This window comes from Muntiacus reevesi, chromosome 5 (assembly GCF_963930625.1).
Source record: "Muntiacus reevesi chromosome 5, mMunRee1.1, whole genome shotgun sequence".
Classification (NCBI taxonomy): Eukaryota; Metazoa; Chordata; class Mammalia; order Artiodactyla; family Cervidae; genus Muntiacus; species Muntiacus reevesi.
The window spans coordinates 21,647,715-21,673,447 of NC_089253.1; the positions used below are offsets into that span (position 1 = coordinate 21,647,715).

Consider the following 25,733-nt stretch of genomic DNA (forward strand, 5'->3'; position numbering starts at 1 on the left):
CAGAGAGAAGAGAAATACATTTGACAAACCTTGAAAAGACTATTTTAAAATTTGTTTTTAATTCATAATAAAGATAAAACCTTAATTGCATGTTAAATATATATTTCTTATGAGTTTTATATTTAGTTTCTATAGATTAAGAGCTCAAAAAATACAGATCAATTCTCAGTTTTAGGCATTTTCCATGTCAAATACCAATATTTGGTTACACTGTCACATAGCATACTTAGTTTCTGCACTAATTTCATACTAAATGGCCCAACCTAAAACCTAACCTGCCAGCATCAATTCAACAAACATTTTTTTGATCAACAATTATGTGTAAAACACTGTCCTCTGGGCATCATGGGGGCAGAAATTGTGAATAAAATGTATTTTTATTGTGTATTACCACACATATGGACTTAGTAAATTTCATATACATCAATATATAAGGAAGATTTTTACTAAGCATACTTTGAAGAACAATTCCTAGAAAATAGTAAATACTAGATAAATGTTCATTATTTGTATAAATGTGTCCTTTCAAACTAGTTTACTGAAGGATTAAGAAAAGATTCTGTTTTATTTTACAGTGCTGCATACTGTGGTGTCACGATCATGGACTTGGGATGGTTAATGACTAATTGAGATATTAAATGACTCTAAATAGCTTAAATATCCAAGCAGTTTTATTCTTTCTTTCACTCCAAACAGAAACTTTTAATATTATTACCTTCATTGCAGTGATGAAGAAACTATGACTTAAAAGGATTATGCCATTCTCAAGAGGTTGAGAAGTTTCATATATGAGTACAGGCTGAGACTCTGTATGTGTGTGCCTGTGTGTGTATGTATACACACATATGGAAAAGTCATTGCATTTGTGATTTTATCTGTAGGATACTCAGTTTAATTAAGGTTTATTAAAACAATCCTCTGTATAAATAGTATACTTTAGTTGACTTAAAATTTCCTGCATTTCTGAAGCATGGTCTTTTTTTAAAATTAATTTTTTTTTGGGGTATAGTTGCTTTACAATATTGTGTTACTATATAGCACAGGGAGCTCTACTTAATGCTCTGTGGTGAAAGACAGTCTTAACACTTATTTACTGGTCAGAAAACTGAGGAGACAATTATCCAAGAACAGAACCAAGGTTATGTATCAATACTCTCTTGTGGAGCTTGGATTTAGGACCATGTCAGCCTGGATCCAAATCTCATGTTTTATTGCCTCCATCATCTTCTTTGCACATACTTTAATAAGTCAGTCATTTTTTTTAAACCAGTATAATCAAAATCTTCAGGCCAATGTGTATGGGTAGAATTTAACAAAATTGTAATTAAAATATAATAAGTGAATTAGATCAACATAGATGGTGATTATATTTAGGTTTTGCAAAATATCGTTTACTTGGGCATTTTCCGTTAATTGGAGCGAAGGGCCAGAATGACCACACAGTTTCATTAACATCAGTGGGCTCCCTCACTCCCCCCGATGAGACCTGACTTTATTAATAGCCTCTCAGTGTCATACTTGTCCTAGATTGTGAAAATGGACTCACACCTCCAGCAGCCTTTGTTGAGACGTATAACACCTCTCAGAGCTCCCAAAGGCTACCCTGCAATGTTTGATCAGCTCCAGAGAGAAGAGCCCTGTCTAAAGCAGTCATTCTTCTCAGGCATGGAGGAAGCAGTTGCTTAGAAACAGGGATTACAAAAGAGCTCTTAGAATAGCTACTCCTAAACTCGGGTTTTCTTCAGTTTCAGGCCTCAGATAGTCATTCAAAGAGGCATAATATGAATAGCGAGCCCAGCTGGACTTATGTAATGACATGAAGAGAAATGGCAAGTCCATGGCCAATGCAGACAAATGTATTCAGCAAAGCACTTGGCACAGAGGTGGCATTGAGCAAATACTTGCTTCATGTTAAAACGAATTATGGTTTTCCTGAATTTGAATGGCATAGTAAAGGGAATTGAAACATAAATCAGAGGATATGGGCTTAAACTTAATTCTGTCGCTTATTGTTAGCTTGGCCTTTGATAATTTAAATACTTTCCCTAGCTTCTGTTTCTCCATCATTTCAATAGAAATGATGATAGTTATTCAGTTGGTTGACCATACAGGTTATTCATGAATATAAGAAGACCTTGTAAATTTCAATATATTGTAGTATTTTATGTTCATTTAAGCCTTACAAGAATCTTCAAATGATTATATTTTCATACCTACAAATAAATGCCTGTAGCATTGAGCATGCTGTGCTGTAGTTGGAAATGTTTTATTTTTGTCTACACCACCAAGCTGTGAACACTTGAGGAACCACATTTTTATTTCTCAATATAACACAAAAATCTTCACATGTCATGTTCAACAAATGCTTGCCAAATGATTAAACTGGATAAATAAGATACAAGAATGTTTTCAGATATTTTTGCTATCCTCAAACCTTTTAGCCAGACAGATTTCTGAGGGTGTCGAAGCAGAGTTAGATTGATAATTATATAAATACAATTCCATTTAAATGAAATATTTTTTTGTTCACTGTTGTATTGTCTTTGACCTGAAACTTTAAGGGAATTATACTTGTTTACAAGAAAAAGGCTATGTTGTTGCCCATCCCGACCAAGAGGTAAATTCTGTGAGGGCAAAGACTAGGTCTGTTTTGTTTATATCCCAGCAACAGTTTTTAGCAAGTGTTTAAATGTAGTAGGCACTCAGATGCCTAACTTAGCCTTTGTTTACTAGAATTCATTTGTAATTCTAACTTTCAAGATAAAATTTAGGAGATAAAATATTGGCAAAGGAACTTAATAGTCACTAAAGTACAAAAGTAATGCTCTATTTAAAGAAGAATAACTTTTACATACCTTGCTGATTTCAAATCCAAAGACTTCCTCAAAATATGCTGGCTGGCTAATAAGCAATAAATAAAAAGTCCAGCTTCTGCAGAAGTTTGCAACAATTATTGCATAGACTGGCATAGATGTAAAAAATTTTCTCCATGGAGTCTTGAATTTCTGAAATTCCAAAAAAAGAGCCATTCTGATCACTTTAAATATTTCCTAACTTAAATGAGAATCGTAGATACTTTTGCATTTTTAGGATGTGTATGCATAAGCATGAGTAGGAGATAGGCAAGAGGTAGTGAGCTGTTAATTGCAACGGTCCAGTTAACCTTAGCTGCATAAATAATTGTTGGAAGAAGAAAAGAAGATACGGCTCTCCTTCTGATTAAGTTGTTTCAGTTTTAGAAATATATAAGATTCTATTTTTCTCAAAAAGTAATTCCAAATGCATAGACCCTAGTTTCCAAAATTTTTGTTTTATTTTGTTTTGGCAGTGATAGATCAGGCCTCCACTAAAACTCGCTGCCAAATCAATGACCTCATTGGTATCTGACATATTTTATTTAAAATGCTGAAAATTCAATGCAGTTAGGAGAAGAAAATAAGAAGAATGTGCAGTATTCTAGACCCCATCAAAAGTTAATAATAACATTACCTAACTACAAATTCTCTTGTTAGCCAATGGATATCAGTATAAATTCTGTGAAACTAAAGTGCAAGACTTTTTAAAATTCACATCGTATACATCTGGGTTAAGCATTCGGCCATCCAGCGCACATAACTAGCTATTTATGATATGCAAGACATTCAAAATTAACTTAAATATGATTGGCTTTGCTTATGACACTCATTAAAAAATTACACCCAATATATTTAAAGATGCTGTGTATGCCCAAATACAAAGCAATTATCTTCTCTCAAGACTAATATTTTTACACCTTAAAAAATTTCTCATAGTTCCAAACACTTTCTTAATTCTTTATTTTGAACATAGAAATACTCTTTGGTGAAAGAACAATCACCTGATATAAATGTTTATCACTAGTTTTGGATTTTTTTTTTAGTATTATCTATTTATTTTGGCTTTGTTTATTTTAATGTTATTTGTTTATTTAGGCTGTTCTGGGTCTTCGTTGTTGCGTTGTTGTGCAGGCTTTCTCTCGTTGTGATGAGTAGGGCCTTCTCTCTAGCTTTAGTGGACGGGCTTCTCACTGAGACGGCTTCTCTGGGTGAGGAGTGTGAGCTTAGCTGCTCCCCAGCACGCAGGATCTTCCTGGATCAGGGATCGAATCCGTGTCTCCTGCATTGGCAGGTGAATTCTTTCCCTCTGAGCCACCAGGGAAGCCCTGTCTTGGATTCTCAACCTGATAAGTTAGTAAAAGAGGTGGCAAACAGTTTTTTTTTTACAAGAGTTAGTCATTATTGCTGGGTGTAGAGCCTCATAATTACTAGCAGTGGTTGTGAATCTAATGAAACTTTTTACAGATCACTTTAAAGCGATATAGTAGGAAGATATATTGTGGTGATCACAGGGAACAAATTAAAAAACAAAAACCTGTCCTAATAATAAATAGTGAGTATTTTGGCTTTAGCTAAATGTTTCTAGTGACACCATCATAGAGGGATTCAAAAAGTGCAAGCTCAAAAGAATTTTTTCCTGATAAATTCTAGAAAAATGGTGCCAAATGAATATACTTATTTCAAAGATAATAAAAATGACTAAATACAGGAACATCTATTATAGCACTGTATTTTAATAAGTAATAACTTCAGAAAATTTTAAGAAGAAAATAACTTTTTCTTGCTGAGAAGGTGTTGTTTTTAATTTATACAAGGATCATCTTCATTAAGTACTTTTTCTTCAGGCCACAAAGCAATTCTTCAAATGTAAGAGAAAGTGTCTAGTCATCTCTCTTAAAAAATTACTGATGACTGGTAGTGGGGCTTATAGTATTTTGATAAAAGTCTATTTACTGAGCTGGTTGTTTGCTTCATAGGTATGTTTAGTTTGTAAAAATTCAGCAAGTTATTTGCTTATGATTTTTGCATTTTTCTGTTTGCATATTTAATTATTATGTAGAGAAAAATAATAGATTTAAAAGACATAAGAATCAACTACAATATATGATCCTTAATTTGATCCAAACTCCACAAACAATGGTTACAAAAGACGTGCATATTGATTAGATATTAGGATTGAACTGGGCATCTGAAATTTCAATATGATCTAGTATTGGATAATGTTACAGAATTACTTTTAGTTGTGTTAGGTATGATGATAGTACTTAGATTATAAAGGAGAATATTATTTTTCTAGAGAAACATATATTTGTGGGTAAAATATTATGATATCTCATTTACTTTAAAATTGTTCAGCAAAAAGAAAAGTGAAATAAATAAGGCAAGATGTTAACTTTTGTTTCTATGCAGTAGATATATGGATATTCCTGTTACTTATTCTTTCTGTTATATGTTGAACTTAATCACAATAAAAGTTAAAAATAACTAAAATACAAGGTCTATTCCCACTTGATCTCATTTTTAAATTTTCTTCAGGAAAGTAAACAGAAAAAATCAGTAAGAAGTAAAACATTATGTTTAGAAAAACAATAAGATCTAAGAAATGGAGAGTTTGAGCTTGCCTATACTGTTTTCTCAATCTACTGATTATTCTCTTTTGAGTCATTTCCAGAAATTGGTTTTTACCTAGACTAAATTTCTTGCTGTTTTAAAAAAAAATACACCTCACCTTAATACACAATCTCTCAAGAACTGGTAAATAAAAGAAGCATATTTTATCAATGATGATATGGGCTAATCAGAATATTTCGGACTAGAACTTGAAGCTAAGTATGAACCTGCCCCCACATCATCACTTGTTTCTTGAGTAGCTACCATCAGAAAAAAATTATCAGTCTATTTACAGAAGAAAACAGGAAGGGGAGCATTCTAATGCCAGCCTATTTAGCTAATGGAACAACTACAATGTAAGATTTTTTTTTTAAGTACTGGCTTAATTTCGAATGTTACCCAATATGGCATTTTCTTATTCATTAAAGGCCAAGATGCCCTCAGCAACAATGGGTTACAGACCTTTTTTCCTAGAATGAGATGCTAGGGACAGGCCTTCGCTAACAAATGAAGTAGAGAATCAGAGCTAAAATCAAATGCAACTGAAGTTGGGGGAAGCATAATGCATAAGAGATACTGGTTCCTCAACCAATGCACCATAACTTTCAACTCTTAGCATAAAGAAATTGAGTTGATTAGGTCCTGAATTACTGAAACTGTCTACAATATTTTTGCTTAAGGGTTATATTTTATTTTTATAGCATCAGATGAGAATTCATTGGTTGCTATTTATGATGTATTAATATGTGTACTAAAATATTTGTATTACTGTTAGAGAACTGCATTTCTTTCTGTCAGCAAATCCTGCCCAAGAAACTAAATTATAATCAGAAAAAGGCTTTACAACATTATAACACTTTATCTTCATATGATAATCCTAAAAATGGTAACATTTTATCAATAAAAGGGTTATTATTAAGAATATTTTTCAGATTAGCTACCTATGGTTGGCATGCTAATGTTTTAGTATTTACTAAATCGTGTAGAAATACACATGTGTAAAACTTAGATTTAGAATATTCAATGAGTAAAAATATCTCCTTTCATGACTGTGTTAGGTGATTTGACATTTCCTGTAATCTAAACTTAACAAATATTGGTTGAATTTTGTTTCAATTAGCTATGTTGAGGTATTTTTAAAAATTTACTGAGGTTTACAGCTACAGTATTATAGCTATAATCCAGTTAAAATTTGAAGGTGCTTAAGAAAAGTTAAAGAAAAAAAGAAATCATAGATGGAAGAAGGCGCAGTCATTTCTAGGTCAGGGAATATGAATGGAGTTAAAAAAAAATCAGTCATGACTGATACCAAATTAGTTTTGCTGAATAGGGACACATAAAACAATCTGCTTGGTCGAAGAGAGGTGAGATGGAAAACAAGAATAGAAATATACACCATAATAAAATTCTTACTTCCATTGCACCTAAAAGATTTGCACTCTCTCCAATGCTTTCTTCTATGTACCTACGTTCTTCATCTGTAATAGTAGGATGCTTTGCAGGACTCTCGTAGGACACCAAAAGCCAAAACATGTACCAGATCATTCCAAAGCTTCCTGAAAGTAAGAGTTCAAAAGGAGGAAGTCAAGTAAAGGCACACTCCGCTAACTATTTACGTTTAACAGTCAGTAGCTGGGATAAAACTACAGTAATCTTGTGACAGGATGATAAAATGTGAATTTGAGCTTATGCATCTCCAAATGAATCTAGCCATCTCTATTTGTCTTCTGTCACTAGACTTCATGCAATCTGACAAGTGGTGCTATAATTTAATCTTTGTCACTGTTAAACAATGCTGAAACACAGGAAACTCACAATAAATAATTATTGAATGGTATAGTTTGGAGCATGTTTGTACATTCAACAAATATTTACTGAACAGTTACTTTTCTGGGTACTCTGCTGAATGAGAGAAATACGATAAACAAAAGAAAATTCCTGTCCTCAAAAAATTTTGCTGGGACTAAATCCTTTTATTTGTGTCTATCTTTAATATGGGTAGTGGTCTGCATTTCCAGGGAAAAGGAATGCTTTTTCCCCTCTCCTGTTAGCACTTTCAGATCTAGTAATGCGTTAACTGCTCAGTCGTGTCCGACTCTTTGCAACCCCATAGATGATAGTCGACTAGGCTCCTCTGTCCATGGAATTCCCAGATCTATTAAACAGACTGTTAAATAAAATCTAGAAGAATATTCTTGGGCTTCTCTCATAGTTCAGTTGGTAAAGAACTGGCCCGCAATGCAGGAGACCCCAGTTTAGTTCCTGGGTTGGGAAGATTCCCTGGAGAAGGGATAGGCTACCCACTCCAGCATTGGTGGGCTTCCCTTGTGATTCAGCTGGTAAAGAATCCGCTGGCAATGAGGCATACCTGAGTTCGATCCTTGGGTTGGGAAGATCCCCTGGAGAAAGGAAAGGCTACCCACTCCAGTATTCTGGCTTGGACAAGTCCATGGACTAGTCCATAGGGTCACAAAGAGTTGGACACAACTGAGCGACTTTCGCTTTCAATTTTCAGAAGAATATTTTAGCCTGAATAGATACTGTGCATGAAAAATGGGCTTCTGTAATTAATGTGGTAATATCTAACAGTTTATGTGACTGTATACCACAGCATATACTATTGCCTATTGATCATTGTTTGGGCAGATGAAAGTTATAAATTCCAATACAATAAACATGCTACTGCAAGTTCTAATTCATCCCTTTATTTAGCACTTTCACCATTAAAATATGCCCTTACTGTGCAATATAAATCTCAAGCATCAATAGCAGAAAAAAGTTACATAATGTATCCTGATTCTCATCAACTGGCCATTTCATTTTTCCCTCATCCTGTCCTATTTCTCCCCTGGATAGCAATCTAATCCCTGATCGCTATAGTACTGTATTTTTTTTTTTTTTTTTTTTGGTGGGGGGCTAGTCAGTCTCTAAGTGCTTGTTAATATCATAACTTCTGATGTACTGTGCCCTTTTAATTACTGAATGTGATAGCAAACACAATTTGGAATCAGATGGTATGTGACAATTTGGTAGAGTGTAGTGGTTGTGGAATATGGTTCTCCCATATTCAAATCGCAGCTGTGTCACTCATTAGCTACATCTTCTAATCAGTAACTAAATCTCTGAAAATCTCTACTACCAAATGAGGTAATTCATTTTTTAATAAGATTTTTGCAAACAGAAGTTAAGGATGGCAAAACGTAAAGAAACTAGCATAGTGGATGGCACAAGATAAGCACTCAATAAATGAGAACTCTTGTAATTGAGCAATAATTATAATTTCCACTAACTGAATACATCTGAAGTACTAGACGCTCAGCTAATTGAAGTATATGCATTATCTTTTTAAAACTTAAGCTGCCATATGGGTCTTATCTCATTAATTTTTAAAAAATGAGTATTGAATGTGTGGCTCAAAGACCAATCTTTTTTCATATACAGCAAGTAAGCAAGTGCTATTATTTTTAGATTTTCAGATTGTGCATGCATGTTAAGTCACTTCAGTCATTGTGTATGACTCTGCGACCCTATGGACTGTAGCCCACCAGGCTCCGCTGTCCATGGGATTCTCCAGGCAAGAAAGCTGGAGTGGGTTGCCATACCCTCCTGCAGAGGATCTTCCTGACTCAGGGATTGAACCCACATCTCTTATGTCTCCTGCATTAACAGGTGGGTTCTTTACCACGGTGCCACCTGGGAAGCCATTCAATAATAAGTATTAAATGAGATATAACTTGAAATAATGAAGTAGGTTTTCTTGGGTCCTTTATGTAAAATTCATATTCTTAAAGTCACATCACATCGTCAATTAAATAATGGACTAAGGCACAAATCAGAGAATTTAATGCATGGCCATACCAACTTTACTATATACCTTGTAAGTAAGTGCTTTAAATATCTTTGAATTGTGAGCTTTAAAATAAAATCAAGCAAAAGCTATGGATTAAAATCTGTTAAAAAAATTTCTCTAGAAAACAAAAATATGTTCAACTGCATATATAGCTCACCATTTAGGGTATTCATGAATCCAAAACCCAACCATGGCTTTTGAACCAGGATAAGATCCTCCACTATTTATATTCTACAAATATAAGAATCTGCTTTGATGAGAACACTTCAAAATGAAAATGGATCATAGCACATTTGGAAGCAGCCAAATTCTGTTCTATTCTCCCACATGACTTCATTAATCTTTCAGATTCTCCTGCCCATGTCCGAAACTGGTATTAATCAGTGACAACATCAGTTGGAATCCAGATCTCTTATCTTTCTTCTTTCCTCTTTATTAAAAAAGTGTATCTTAGCGAGAGACTATGGGATACTTTCAAGAAGTAAGATTCCATATTCTGGTTAGAATGTGAATGGAAAGGGAGTTTGGACTTTGGGCTTCCTGTCATGCTTATTTCCACTTGGGGGCTGAATCTTCTTTAATTCTGGAGAAATGTGGACTAAAATGTGCTGCCCCTGCAGTGACTGCTAATATTTCATCACAAGATTGAATGTTTGCATTAACACTAATATGGCCTTTCAGCTTCCTACCCTATTGAGTCTCAAGGAAATTGAATCAGGGAAATGACCAAGAAAGCAAGAATCAAAAAGAGAAGTTGGTACTGCCTAGCTTCTTCCTTTTAATAAGCTTTGAATCAAGAGCTAATTTAAATTTTTCATAATCAATGGTGACACATACTGTACATTACAAAGTTTCCATTAGCAATGTGGTTGCTTTTAAAAATAACAAATAACATTGCAGAGAAAATCACAGAGATAGAATATTACCTTTGATCTTGGATTATAAAGAAAAGAATCAATGAAATAACAATAATGAGTGAACACAGAAGTATATTCATTGATCTATCACACTGCTTTAGTTTATGCATATTTCTTTTAACTCTGTTGTAAGGAAATACAACATACCATAGACATAGAATACGGAAGACCAGCCAGTATACTGCACAAGAATGCCCGCTAAAGGCATTGCAATCACAGCTCCAGCATAGGAACCTAAAGTAGAAGAGAAAATGAGAGAAAGATAAGTGAAGTCAATAGAAATTCTTGACTTCATCTCATTTTCCTTGGCTGGATCTTACAAACACATCCTTGCACACTTGGATGTATATGAACTCTCATCCATATACTTCAAACACATATCCAGCAGTACAAGACTACACAAGTGAATAAAACCTACACACCCAAGCCAGAGATATAAAAATAGTACAACACTATAATCAAAAACAAATTCCCAAAACTAAAATAAAAATAATTAGTGAATACATTTGAAAATCCAGAATAAATGAATAAACTCCCAGAAAAATACATGTAAGAGGGAGTAGAAGATTTGAGTAGACCAAATATAACTAAAGAAATTGAAATGGTGGGTCAAAACCCTTTCCTCATGTACACATACAGACACACCTCAAATGGTTTTACAGGTGAGTTTTACCAACTTCTAAATCTTACAAAAGTTGTTCCTAAGCGTTAATGCACATAACTGTATCTGCACATAATACGTACCACAAAAGGAGGTGGTTGCCAACCGACTCCTCTCTAAAGGGGGAGCCCATTTGCTCCATATCCCGTGACATGCTGGGTAGGTGACACCCTATGATGGAAAGAGGTATATCAGCGCTGTTTAGAATCTTGGAACATAGGAAAATAAGTCCATTCACTTCTCTGATGCGATGCTGTTTTCTCAGAATGGGCACAGGGTCCCCAGTTGCCATGTGAGGCCTTTCTTTGCTGATTCCATAAAATTCCATTTTAAAAACTTTCAGCCCAGACCAGGTAAGACATAACATCTTTTTAGTCACTTGTTCAAATTATCCCCACCCTTCAAAAACTTCCTTTTACCTCAGTTTTCTTCTGATTAAGGCCATAGAAAAGATCCGCTATTATTCAGTTCATCTGCAATTCTGAACAATTTGAGAGACATTTTTTGTAAGGGGTTAAACTTAGTGATTCCCAAATAAAAGGAATCCCCTACAGAAGAAGGTGCAGCTTAGGATCCTTGAAGGTTGTTATACTTCCCGAAATTAGGGTCTAAAATTTAAAATCTTTAAAATATTCTTTTTTTTTTATTGGTTTGATTCTATCATTTTTTCTTTCTTTTTGGAAAAACAGGAAACTGTTTCCAGGGCCTTAATACTTTATCTGACTTATCTACTGCCACTGTATTTCACGGAAAGAGAAAGGGTATGTCATTCTCAAGTTTTAAATGATATTCTTTCAAGCGCTACAGGTTGATGGAGCAAAATTCAATCATTAGAGTTGATGCCCATAGAATATATTTGATGAATTTTTTGTTTTTTTAGTAAAAATTCAGATCATGATGTAGAGCCAACAGGGACTTGTTATAAAACTCTCCAAATGTTTTAATTCGGAGGATGGGCTCGAAATTTTTATCAGAGCACATTAACAAAAATGCCTGCTCTTTTTTTTTTAAGTCAGTCACTAAACACTTCAATATCACTCAGTTCTAAAGAAGTGGGATAAACAGTCACAGTGGTAGTTTGTCATCATTTAAATTTCTAACTTTTCCAATTTTTTTAGCACCATGTAGACAAAACCTAATACAATGTGTTTGTAGGTCAAAACAAAGATAATCTTCTGATTCTTATTAGCATGCCAACCTTAAAATGATGTCATCCCGTAGTTCCATACCTCAACAAGTCCCTGCAGTATCCTAACAAAGATGACACACCCGTAATGCACTCTGGCTGCTGATGGGATAAGCATATTCAGGGTAGAGGTAAGAAGTATGGCAGCTCCGAAAACCCTGAAAAATAAAAGGAGTTAACAGATCTACATTTCTCAGATCAAGTTAATTACAAGCAATTTCAAGATAGACTGTGTTTTGTTTTGTTTTTGTTTTTGTTTTTTTCTTTCTAAAAGAATAAGAATGTTCTGAACTGGATTGGCTAGTCCATTCACTTCTCTGATGTGATGCTGTTTTCTTAGAATGGGCACAGGGTCCCCAGTTGCCATGTGAGGCCTTTCTTTGCTGATTCCATAAAATTCCATTTTAAAAACTTTCAGGCCAGACCAGGTAAGACATGACATCTTTTTAGTCACTTGTTCAAATTGTCCCCACCCTTCAAAAACTTCCTTTTACTTCAATTTTCTGCTAACTGGATTGACTAGCTAGATATTGGACTATCTTGAACTGCTACATTATTTGAAGCACAAAACTCAAATTTCAAAAAATGAAAATCATGGCATCTGGTCCCATCATTTCATGGCAAATAGATGGGGAAACAATGGAAACAGTGAGAGACTTTATTTTGGGGGGGCTCCAAAATCACTGCAGATGGTGACTGCAGCCATGAAATTAAAAGACATTTGCTTCTTGGAAGAAAAGCTATGACCAACCTAGATAGCATGTTAAAAAGCAAAGACATTACTTTGTCAACAAAAGTCCATCTAGTCAAAGCTATGGTTTTTCCAGTTGTCATGTATGGATGTGAGAATTGGAGTATAAAGAAAGTTGAATGCCGAAGAATTGATGCTTTTGAACTGTGGTGTTGGAGAAGACTCTTGAGAGTCCCTTGAACTGCAAGAAGATCCAATCAGTCCATCCTAAAGGAGATCAGTCCTGAATATTCATTGGAAGGACTGATGCTGACACTGAAACTGCAATCCTTTGGCCACCTGATGTGAAGAACTGACTCCTTGGAAAATACCCTGATGCTGGGAAAGACTGCAGGCAGGAGGAGAAGGGGATGACAGAGGATGAGATGGTTGGATGGCATCACCGACTCGGTGGACATGAGTTTGAGCAAGCTCCAGGAGTTGGTGATGGACAGGGAAGCATGGTGTGCTGCAGTCCATGGGGTCGCAGAGTCAGACACAACTGAGCGACTGAACTAAACTGAATAAATCTGTTTATACTTAATTTTAGTCACTTTCTTCATAGATATAATTATAAATTGTAAATAGTTAATCAAGCACTGTATATGGTTTGAGTCTATAAATCTTCTACAATGTAAGCTACTGAAGGGCAAGAGCTTGCTTTTCAGATACACTATTGTATCCCTAATGCCTAGCACAGTGCCTGATACATAGGAGATACTCACTGAAGATCTGCTGAAGAAAAAGTAAGTGCCTAAATAGAGTTGTGTCTAGTGTGATACCTTGAAGTATGGAAATTATAACACCATTCATAAAATTTTATGAAGGGGATCATATGTAAAAGCTCCCCAGATCTCATGAGCAGCTCCCATAGGACATATTTTTAAAATAGAAATAATTAATACTTCATATATCTACCTCAGGTTTTTTTTTTTTTTTCCTATGTAGGTAGTTGAGTGGAGGGGTTCTGGGTACATCTCTCTTTGCATACATATAAACAATTCAAAATAGAATTGCTAACACATTTATCCATCTGCAAGTAAAAATTATATTCCATTATTAACCAAAAAATCTTTCATAAAGACCCCAATGCTGGGAAAGATTGAGGGCAGGAGGAGAAGCGGACGACAGAGGATGAGATGGTTGGATGGCATCACCGACTCAATGGACATGGGTTTGGGTGAACTCTGGGAGTTGGTGATGGACAGGGAGGCCTGGCGTGCTGCGGTTCATGGGGTCACAAAGAGTTGGACACAACTGAGCAACTGAACTGAACTGAAGCAAGGAAAATATCCCCTTAACCAGTAACTTTAGAAATTTGTCTTGCAGAGAAATTTGAGGACACATTATCTCTAGTGAGCTAAGCTGTGTGTTCTCAGCAAATTTTTTCAAAGCAAACATTGAACCTTGATTTCAGTCAAAATTGGCTGCCTGATAGAAGTTCTCATTTTTCTAGGAGCATGTTTAAATGTAACTGTTAAAGACATGAGTTTCTGAAAGAGCCTTGATCATTATTAATCTGCTACTGAAATTTGAGAAAGGACCCTATGAAGGGCTGAAGTGGATCAGCTTTTTTCTATGAATTATAGACTGGGTCACAAAGTTTTGTTTACTTGCTATAGCTCAATAATTCACCTGTCCTCAATGGTTTCTCTTCACTGAGGTAAAGAGTCACTCAAGAGGTGAATATTCTCTCTGTTCTTCCTGTGTGCTGTTTCCTGAATAGGCATCTTTGGCTCTGAGTCAGAGTAACTTATTTCCTAAATGTTTGGCACAAAATAGAAACTTTTTATTTCTAGAAATGATTATCCCCATTAAAATGCCAGACGATATTAAACTTCTGCCAACTATGGATTTATTTTCCAGAAATTAAATGCAAAAACCCCATATCCTGTCTTTAAAATATAAAAACTCAAAATTGTTATTAAAATTGATCAGAAATGTAATTTTATCCTTTATTGTTTTCAGTTGAATTTTCACCTGTCTCAAGACTGAAATCCACATGCTCTTATGTGGAAGCTCCAGAACATTTTGGAGGTTTCCTTTAGGGCTGAGAAGAACTAGATACAAGCGAGTGTATGTAGCAAGTTTCCTGGACCTAGTGGTAAATGGTACCCAATCCCCAAAGCCAATGTCTTTCCCCTGTTCTGCGAGTTTGAATGTTGAACCTGTGCACCAGAAAGGGTGAAAGCAGAGAGAGAAGATGACACAGGAGGTTTGGGTTTATGGGTAGGTTTCTGTATATTGGAAAACTGCTGTTGTTTCTGTAGCTCCATCTTACTTTCCTTATCATGCTCAATAAAAATGAGACTGAGGCTACTTAAGACATCAAGGATAAAGAGAACCAGAGCTACATAATGCTAAAGGAGTTTCAAAAGTGGTTATATGAGTTATACATCCAACTACCCCATTCAGCTCTTTGGAAGAATTCCTTCAAACTGTTGTCCATGAACCAGATGCATTAGAATTCCCTGGGGGGCTTATTAAAAATGCAGACTTCTTACTCCAGACTTTCCAAAACAGAATGTGCTAAGAGTGAAGCCTGGAAATCTGTTGTAATAAGCAGTCCAGGTGATAATTTTGCATGTGCATGCTAAGGTTTGCAAATATATATATATGTATGTATGTATATATATATATAAATATGTTTTTTTAACAGGCTTATCTAATATATGTCTTCTTTTCTAAAACTTATTTTGAAAGAATGATGCATGGCATTTATTTTACAGCTTTCAATCATCAGTTTCTTCCTGCCTATTTGAAAGAGTTTAAAACACTGCTATCTCTAGATAAACTGGAGAGAGATTAATATTATCTTTTTTTAGTTTAGGGTTTCTCAACCTCCACACTTGATATTCTGAGATGGGTAAAATTTTTTATTGTGGGATGTAGTCCTGTGCATTGTATGATGATGTAAACAGCACCCCGACCTTTATGCACGAGATGCCAGTAGCACATGCCTCCAAATGGTGACAACCAAAAATGTCCCCAGAAATCACAAAATATACCTTGGGGGACAAAATCATCTGCCAGTAAAGCTGAATCAATCATGAATTATTTGTTACTCAACTCATAGCGTAGTCAGAACTAAATTTAATGAGTGATATTCAACTGGTGAGACATCATGCTTATACTTCACATACCAAAAATCTAACAACCCAATGACGTGGCATTATTAATATACCCATTTTCTAGATGAAGTAAGTAAGTGATATCACTTGCCCAAGTTGTTAAGCAGCTGTAAGTAGAGGAATCTTGTTTCAAATCTAGTCTATATAATTCCAAGTTCAGTGGGTTTTGCTGCTGGGATTTACATCTAATTATGCACATAATGTACAGTCAGTAATGTGTTTCAGAATTAAATTGCAAATTTAAATACTCATCTTCACAAAGTTACTTGAAATCACTCTATTCCTGAAATTAAAAATGTCAGTAGATTACTTTCAATGTTTATTTTCCATTCTTACCCTGAATAGTGTTTCTAATTATATAATCTGTGACATTTCTAAATGCTTCCTAGTTTTAACTTTCTTAGTTTGTTTAGCCATCCTTTTTATTATTAGTGGCCATTGCTTTATAAAAGTGGATTGACTTTTTTAACTATTTAAGAATATAATTCATAAAACTTTTCAGAATCTGGTTTTCTCTAATTTTATGAAAATGATATCTAAATCAATATCCAAGTAATTAAAATTATGATTATCAAAATTCTTGGCCAACATGGAAAGTCTTTACATTTTTCTTAATGTACTACAGATAGTCAAAATTGAGACAGTCACTTCATTCAACATTGATTTATGCTTTCACACTCCAAACCTCTATGAGACTATATTTAGGGTACTATGTTAAGGAGGAAAAGGGAGCCAAAATTTACAAAGCACTTACTATACTTTCTCCACCTACATTAATTCATTTAATCCTCACAACAACTCTGAGTTACACTTTCCTTTCATTTTACAAATTAGAGACTACAGACAGACTTTGTAAGAGAAAAAAGCAAGCAATAGAGCTGATATCTGAATTCCAAACTCTCTGACATGGAAATCTGTAAATCTCTGCTCTTTTATCTACAAGATGCAACTTGTTATTGTTGTTTAGTGGCTAAATTGTGTCTGACTCTTTGGGACCCCATGGCCTGCAGCCCACCTGGCTCCTCTGTCCATGAGATTTCCCAGGCAAGATACTGGGGTGGGTTACCATTTCCTTCTCCAGGGGATCTTCCCAACCCCTGGATCAAATCTGCGTCTCCTGCATTGGCAGGCAGATTCTTTACTGCTGACCCACTAGGAGAGCCCACATGATGCAACTAGGCACCTAGAAAAAGACAAAGATGCACTATGTGTAGTAGAAGAGCCAAAGAAAGATAACTAGCCAAAAAACAACATACGCTAAAGGCCGTAACAGGAGTGCACATGGAAAGCAAAGGAGGGAAAAGTTCATTCCAGCTGGCATGACAAGGAAACAAGTCCTTCAGGAGGGAACTTTAAAGTTGGGTTTTGGAAGATTAATATGAAAAAGGATGAAGACATTCCAAAGAGGAATCAGCAAAGTTTCAAAACATGGAAGAGATTACATTACATATCCAAAACAAAGGCAGAATTGAAAATGGCTTGAACATAGTGAGTAGAAGAACATTAGGAGTGAGATGATGAACTGGGAAATTGGAAGGAGGGTTTAAGTAGGTGTAGAGATAACAGGGAAGGCAAGAGAAGAAATCACAAGTCCATGGCATCTTGGAGATGGTAGAGTGTAGGGTGACCACAGAGGGAATGCAATTATGTCCCTGAAGTTAAATAAACATGAAAAGCTTACTGAAATTGAGGGGGTAAGAAATGATGAAGTCAGGGAGACAGAAGGTGAGAAGCATGCAAGTAAGTTCAGATAAGAGGAAGGCTTGCAGGGAAGTAAAGTGGTCAAAGTCACTAAAGTGGGAGAGGAAAAAAAGATGACATCAATATTGTACAGAAATTTTTGTAAGATTCTAGCTTTGCTGGTTAATAACTATGTGACTGGAAAGCTACTTAACCTCATTAGGCTTCTGATTTCTTGTCTATAAAAAGGAATGTAATGGTCTAGATCATGTGTACTAGGGCCAGGTATCTGAGATTCAAAGTCCATTTCTGTCACTTACTACTTGAGTGATCTTGAACAGTGCACTTTATTCTCTATGCTTCAATCCTCATCTACAAAACAGGGATATTTATAGAACCTATGATTTATTACCAGTTAAGGACCCAGAAGAATGCCTGACATATCCTAAGCATTTAAAAGATGTTAGGTGAAAAAATAAAATAAAGGTGTTAGGAGTTGATCAATGATTATATTAGTCTATCACACTTCATAGGATTGTTGTGAGGCTAAATGAAACAATATACCTAAAAGGCTTAGACTGGTGCCTGGCACATAAAAATAAATCCATAAATGTGAGTCAGTCAGGGAGAAATAATCACAGTCATTGGTATTGTGCTAGTTGTGTGCCAGGCCCTATTCCAGATTCTCATTTTAAACTAACAACTATATTAGAGGATACCACTACCATTTTTATTTCATGGATAAAATAACCAAGTCCCGGTGAGTTAAATAAGTTGCTGAAGTCACATAGGCATTTTAAGTGGAGAATTATGTCTTATAATGACTCAGTCTGGTTGTAGATTCTAAGTACTTAACCTCTAAGCTATATTGTACTTCAATAGTGGCAGAACAGATACTAGCCCTAATAGTGCCAACAGCAGCAGATAAAATAAAAAAACTCTGAAAGACCAAAATGTTATTGAACGATGAATGATCACAGCAGTGGGAAGTGAGAGAAGAATTTTATTCTGTCCCTCCTATGATTTGTCTGCTTATTAGTGCATTTGACTTACAACATTATATTAGTTTCAGGTATACAACACAGTGATTAAATATTTTATAGACTAAAATTCATGCAAAGTCATTATAAACTAATGCCTATATTTCCTGTGATGTGTTTTACATCCTTGTAACATTTAATGTATACCTAGTAGTTTGATTTGAAGTAGTTAAATAGAGAGCTCATTTGAGGAGGATTTTGTCCTTCTCTGAACAAAATCCAAGCTTCAGAAAAGAAGTCAAAGAAATAGGAAAACTGAGTATGGAAAAAAAGTTCTGGAATGTAACATAGTTTAGCACTATGATTTCCAGAGTAATCATGTATGAACATCACCTTAGGGAGTGTGTTCAAACACAGAGGGCTGGGCCAGAGCTTCTGATATCCTAGCTTGGCATGGTGCCTGAGAGTTTGTATTTCTAACATGTACCCTGGTGGTGTTGATGTTGCTTTTCCTGATATGAGAAGAAGTGATTTAGCAGTATTATGCTAGATATTCCCCCCAGCCTTCACAAAATAGACAGATCTGGGGCAAGGGAAAGGCCTAGAGAGAGCAGAGCTTGTCATAGCTGAAATAAGAGCCTTACCTTTTACTATAGAGGGGAGCAGCAAGGGTGAAGTGGAAACACCTGCTGAAAGGACGCTCTCCTTTATAAAATACAGATTATAAGAAGATCATTCAATCAAGGCCAAAAGAGAAGTCCTCTGACCTGCTTAACCAGCCCTCATTAACCAAAGTGGGGGCTTCCCTGAAAGCTCAGTTGGTAAAGAATCTGCCTGCAATGCAGGAGTCCCCAGTTCAATTCCTGGGTCAAGAAGATCCTCTGGAGAAGGGATAAACTACCCACTCCAGTATTCCCGGGCTTCCCTTTTGGCTCAGCTGGTAAAGAATCCACCTGCAATGCAGGAGACCTGGGTTTGATCCCTGGGTTGGGAAGATCCCCTGGAGAAGGGAAAGGCTACCTACTCCAGTATTCTGATCTAGAGAATTCCATGGTCTGTATAGTCCATGAGGTCTCAAAGAGTCTGACATGACTGATTTTCACTTCACTTCACTTCATTAACCAAACTGATCGAGTGGCTGCCATATTTTTCTTCAGAACATATAAACAGTAGGACATAACATTAGTTAAGGATACACGTTCTATGGTTACACTGTATGAATTCAACTTCCAACTCTAATTTCTTACTAGATCTGATCCTGTGCAGTGGTTACTACTTGAATTCTCTAAGCCTAACCTTCATTTGTCAAATGGAGATAATGTATCTTCATACTTTAAGGGATTATTATGAAGATTAAATGAATCAATTATGAAAGGAGACAGTATCTGGTTAACAGTAAGTGGTTTATAATATCAGCTATCATGATATAGAAACTCCCTAATATTCCACAGAGTTCTCCAGAGAACTGTTATTGTCCGTCTTTTTCCTCCAGAATGTTTTTGCTCTAATTAATAATGCTATTTCTATGACCATGGATTCAAAGTTGTCCTGTATCATCCTGAAATTCTAGAAGCTTAAAGTGCCTGAATCTTAGCTCCCATTCTGAGGGCGCATAGTATGGACTGAAATATATCAGTCCGTCGATCTGTGCCTCAACAGCCTATTTTAAATATCTGACAGGAAACAAGCAAACAAAAATTGACAGTCTTCTTTACAGATCAATTTTACTCGTCTTGGTATCCCCTACACACTTGCCTTCAATACCTACCCACCATACACACATGTACACACATACATACTTTTCTTTTCCAACTGTCTCTCTCAGATATTTATAAAGCACTGTAGATCACTTTCAAAAGACTTAACCCAAGATTCTCCACATTACTTGTGTCTCTCGGACAACACAGTCTACGTCTTTTATTTCTTCAAATTCCTGGATGGTAGCAGAATACTTTGCATGTGGCATGTGCTTAAGAAACAATCACCAGCTCCTTTTGTATAAAGATTTTAAATCCAGGGAAGTGATATCTTCCCTTCCCTCTATGTAGGTGATAACAAGTCTTTCTTCCTTGAGCCTTCTTTATCCCAATAGCCTTTAAGATCAATTGACCATTTATTTGTTCTTGAGTCTTTAATGGGCACAAGCTACTGTTCTGGGTATTCTAACAATCCTAGAAAGCTGAGTTACTCCCTAGAATAACTGCAGGATAGTAGTTCTGGACTAATAGAATTGAGAATATTCCTCTGGCTAAATAAATCTGCACTTGAAATAGCAAGTGCGTGGCCCAGTCTGGCCTCATCCTTAAGTCTTCCAAACAACACTGTGGGATTTACTAAAATCAACTGCCATTACACTTTCTATTCAGCACATCTTCATTTCAGCTTCTGAAATGACTGTCTTTAAGCTCTGCTTTCAAAATCAAACTAGGTGGTAATGTTTCAGAGGTGATACACTGCCCTCCTAAAGAATTTCTCTATTTATCAGTATTTAATGTAGTTGTGCTTGTTGTATCATGCTTGAAAGTCATCATGTTTGTTTGGCTTGATGTTACAAAAGCAAGTAAAAGTATTGAACATAAAGAAGTTGAAGAAATAGTAAATAGATTATGTACTAAGAAACGTTTACTATTCTTGTGTGTTTTATTTGCCTTGCACTAGTCTCTACTTTGACTCACAACTGCATTTGAAAATAATACCCACCATCATGTTTTTCAAGTTTATCCTCTGATCAAAAGACTTGTCTTCTTTTTACCAAGTAGTGATCTTTGGGAAAGTTCCTCTGCTATTCTGTTCAGTTCTCTGATCAGTAACACAATGCCTTTCAATACATAAGAATGTCTGCCTGATAGAGTTGCTGTAAGGAAGAATGATGATATATAAAAAGTTTAGTTACATGTATATTTATTAATTTGTTTAATTCTAATTGCAATTGCATCTGCCTCTTGAAATGGAGAACTAAGGCAATTATGAAGACAATTTATATTTCATTTCCCCTTTCTTCCCACCTCCAATACAAATATACTCTTTGTATTATTTAGGGAGAAGAAGAAACTTTATACCTGAATGATCTACCTCACATTGATTGAAAAGCTCTTCTGATAACCATTCACCTCCCATTTCACTTTACATGATTAGAGTGTCTCTTCTGTCTTGCTATTCAGTAGAGCTGGCTTTCTATTTCCCCCCATTTTAAGATAAGAGCTAGGTTTCTGGATTCATTTTAACTATGGGTTAGGAGAAGGTTGTCCTCTACAGTATCATATAAGTTAAACAGACATGCTACTGCCTGACTTCAAGAGCTCAAAGAAAATATTTCTTTTTCAGGTTAATTTTTATAACCCTTTTGTCTTTTGAAATTCCACTGTAGCTTTTTTGCAGGTGGGTTTTCAATGTCTCTCCATAGGTTAAATGTTAAACTGTAAAATGTAAATACTAATGTATCTTATCTGAGAATAGTTTAATGAATTGATGGTTACAGAATAGACATTTAAGATTTTAATCAATATAATTAACCAATTACACATTTGTAAAATTAATCCAGTTTCTGATCTATAGCCTGAGTTTTCCATTTGTTTTGTTTTTTGCTTTATAATCCATTTCAATTAAGAAACTCATGTAAGATCTGATCACACTGCTTCCAAATAAAGGTGAATAATATGAAGAAAAGTAAATATTACATTTTACATAAAAATATATTGCAGAAATACATTTCCCAAATAAATATATTTTCATTTTAAAATAACTTGCTTAATTTTCTGACTTGTAAATGTACATTCTCAATAATATCAAACAATATTTATATCAGTATACGCAATATCAGGCAGTATATTTATGTCAGTATATCAGTATTATATATAAAAACAAGCAATCAATGCAAATTCTAGCAAATTATACTAATTTTGTAGCAATGAACTAAACTAAAACAATGCTTTATCTAACAATAGTCAAAATATGACATCATTAATTAGATAAATATTGATGAACTTGAAGTTCAAAGTAATAAGAGGAACCTCAACTAAAATTATATTTGATTCTGTTTAAAGCCCTTCTCCTTATAATTGGCAACTAAAGTGCTACCTAAAAAATATCCACTCCTGGTGTAAATTTTGGTGTTGTGAGGTTGAGGAAAAAAAGCAAAGAAATATGCAAAAGTAAACATAAAAAAATCTTAACTTTTCTATGCCTGAAGAACAGGATTAGAAACTAATACATGCTCTAAATGTATCAAAGAGCATCATTACAATATCTGTGAAATGAAATAACAGCCATTTGCTTATTAAGATTGCTTTTCGAAATGATGAACTACTTGAAAACTACTTAAAATTGTTTTCCTCATGATTTCCTTTGCAGTAAATGACATACTAAGATGAATTCGACTTGCTTATTTTCAAGTTAAAACCTCATTTTACTTGTTTCTCCTCTGTTATACACACACACATACCCTTAAAGTGATTATATGTAAGAGAATATAATCATTTCAAACTGTAAGACAAAAAAAGAGGAAAGGTGTGCATGTCTGTATAAGTGTGCGTGAGAGAGAGAGAGAAGTTGTTCTCTATTATAAACAGATAACCAGAACTGAGAAACATACAGTATCCCTTCTACAGAAACATCTGAAAAAGCAAATGCGGTTGGTGAAAACCAGCATCACAAGCTGCCTGATGATTAGCATTCAGTGTGACCCACAGTGAGTTCGCTGTGTAATTCCCAGTCACCTTCTTTTTTCTATGACCCATAGCCACAAACAACCTCACATATCAAGCCCCCCCCGACAAGTATTTGCCTGGAAGAGGTGACAGGAACACTGGTGACTTGCCATTTCTACAGATGATATCTATTTTCCTGGAATCAATCAATCAGTTTCCATTTGGGCAGGGGCTTGTCACTTAACAAGGATCTAGAGTTTCTCACCCCAGGTGGGGCACTAATCCTCTTGGAGAGGATCTGTAGGAATAGACTGAGCCAGGCTGTTTAATGGATTTAATCTAATCAAATCAGGGCTCGGGTGCCTCCCTTTGTCACATCTGATGCTCCCACTCCCAAATTAAAAAAGGAATACACAAGCGCAAGCCAGCCCTCTGGGTCCCTTGGTACCTCATTATGTTGTAAAAATGACTTCATCACTCATGACAGAGAAATTAGACAGCCCCAACTGTGGCATATGGCAGCAGGAGAATCATTCTACCAGCTGCCCACCTGACTCTCCTCCCTCAAAATCATGTCCCTCCCCCAGAGGCTGCTTCTGCACTGCAGTAGTAGGCTGTGGCAACTGCAGCGGAAGCCAGACCCAGTAAGGGCGGGAGGAGAGGAGACTGGAAGGCCAGAGAAGCCCGTGTCAGCAAAGCACGTGCAAACCCTTAGGGACCCCTCCTCCCCGATACATCTATTCATCTCCTGGAAAGGGTATTTCTTTTGTCAGAAGAAAAGAAGGCCTTTTCTGCATTGCCCCAGATACCAAACCTATAGAGCCCACAATGGGAAAATGGCTGGATGTTTGATAGGCAGCCAGATGACTGAAATAGAGATAGTCACCTCTGGCCCTAAAGGACTGGATCACTATGAACCAGTTCCCTCATAGCAAGATGGTGGTATTTTGCAGCAGGCTTTATAGTCACAGTCTGAATTATTTTCTCACCAAAAAGAATTTGTAAATGCTCCTCATTGGAAGAGGTAAGAAACCCCTGCATGCAATCAATGTTGCAATGGCTAAGTAAATGTAGAGGACAAAAGATGATAGACAGGTGAGACACAGAGAGAGAGAGTGTGGTGATGAGACTTAAGAATCTATTTCCAGTGCTTATCATAAGAAATATCTTCATTATTTTATTTTTGTGAAAGAAAATGACAGAATAGTACCAGCAAAATTATTTCTTTCTGGGCTTAAACTATGAAGGCATTGTGTTTAAAGTATCTTTGTTCCTCTTTCTGAAAATTATTCTCACAAGAGGAGTTTTCATAATCAAGCAAGCCAGAATATTTATCTAAAGTATATGCAATTCCACTTTTATAAATGCAAATGCACATTAGTAAGCAGTTCTATAATCCATACATTAGAATTTGCTAATTTTTAAGTATAAATCCTCTCTTCTTTATAGCAGTAGTACAAACTGGGCTGTATCAATTAAAGTTGCAAGCAAGAACCTCTTTCTTCTAGACAAAGGGTCTAAACTATTGCACTCATGCTCAATTCTCTACAATCTTCTAGAAGCTTAAATTGCCAAAGGGCTGGATCAGTAGAAAAAGTTCCAAATACCAGGTTTTTTTCCTCCATAAAAATCACACTATTTGTCTAAGTTGTTATCAAGTTTGGATTTTGCCTTTTGCAGGGAAAAGAACAGAATCACTTGTGTTATGGCTAAATCATTTGGGAGCCAGTACACACACACGCAAATACAGTGTGTTTCTCCTGCCACAAAAATCTAAGAATCCCTGGGGACTGCTAAAGGCTTCTCTCTCTAATTCATGGATTTCTGTCCTGGATTTAGGACATGATAGATTGTAGGCACTCATTCAGAGAGCAGAGGGCTCAACTTGCTACTGAAAGTCAATTTTGTGATAAACCTATAATACGTCAACTTTCAATGTAGAGGGAGGTTGTGGTCATGTATTACTGGATACCTGAGTTTTAGTCACAATCTCTTTGTGACTTTGAACAAGTCACCACCTCCCTGATTTTCTATTTCCTTTCCCAGTGGATAAACTGAGAGGATCAAATGAGTTGAACCCTCAGTTCAGTTCAGTTCAGTCGCTCAGTTGTGTCTGACTCTTTGTGACCCCATGAACAGCAGCACACCAGTCTTCCCTGTCCATCACAAACTCCCAGAGCCTACTCAAACTCATGTCCATCACATCGGTGAGGGCATCCAACCATCTCATCCTCTGTCATCCCCTTCTCCTCCTGCCTGGAAATCTTTCCCAGCATCAGGGTCTTTTCCAATGAGTCAGTTCTTTGCATCTGGTGGCCAAAGTATTGGAGTTTCAGCTTCAGCATCAGTCCTTCCAATGAATATTCAGGACTGAGTTCCTTTAGGATGGGCTGGTTGGATCTCCTGGCAGTCCAAAGGACTTTCAAGAGTCTTCTCCAACACCATAATTCAAAAGCATCAATTCTTTGGCACTCAGCTTTCTTTATA

At 35.8% G+C, this 25,733-nt stretch overlaps 1 protein-coding gene across 1 annotated transcript in view; it reads right to left on the minus strand.

Moving 5' to 3' along the window:
• SLC17A6 (solute carrier family 17 member 6) overlaps positions 1 to 25,733 on the minus strand; it is a 38,554-nt gene that overhangs the window by 3,088 nt on the left and 9,733 nt on the right. The window contains exons 4-8 of the mRNA XM_065936682.1: positions 12,123 to 12,237; positions 10,977 to 11,064; positions 10,380 to 10,466; positions 6,879 to 7,021; positions 2,856 to 3,005 (exon numbers count right to left, since the gene is read on the minus strand). Of these exons, the coding sequence (XP_065792754.1) occupies positions 2,856 to 3,005; positions 6,879 to 7,021; positions 10,380 to 10,466; positions 10,977 to 11,064; positions 12,123 to 12,237 (583 nt within the window). The remainder of the gene's footprint in view (positions 1 to 2,855; positions 3,006 to 6,878; positions 7,022 to 10,379; positions 10,467 to 10,976; positions 11,065 to 12,122; positions 12,238 to 25,733) is intronic.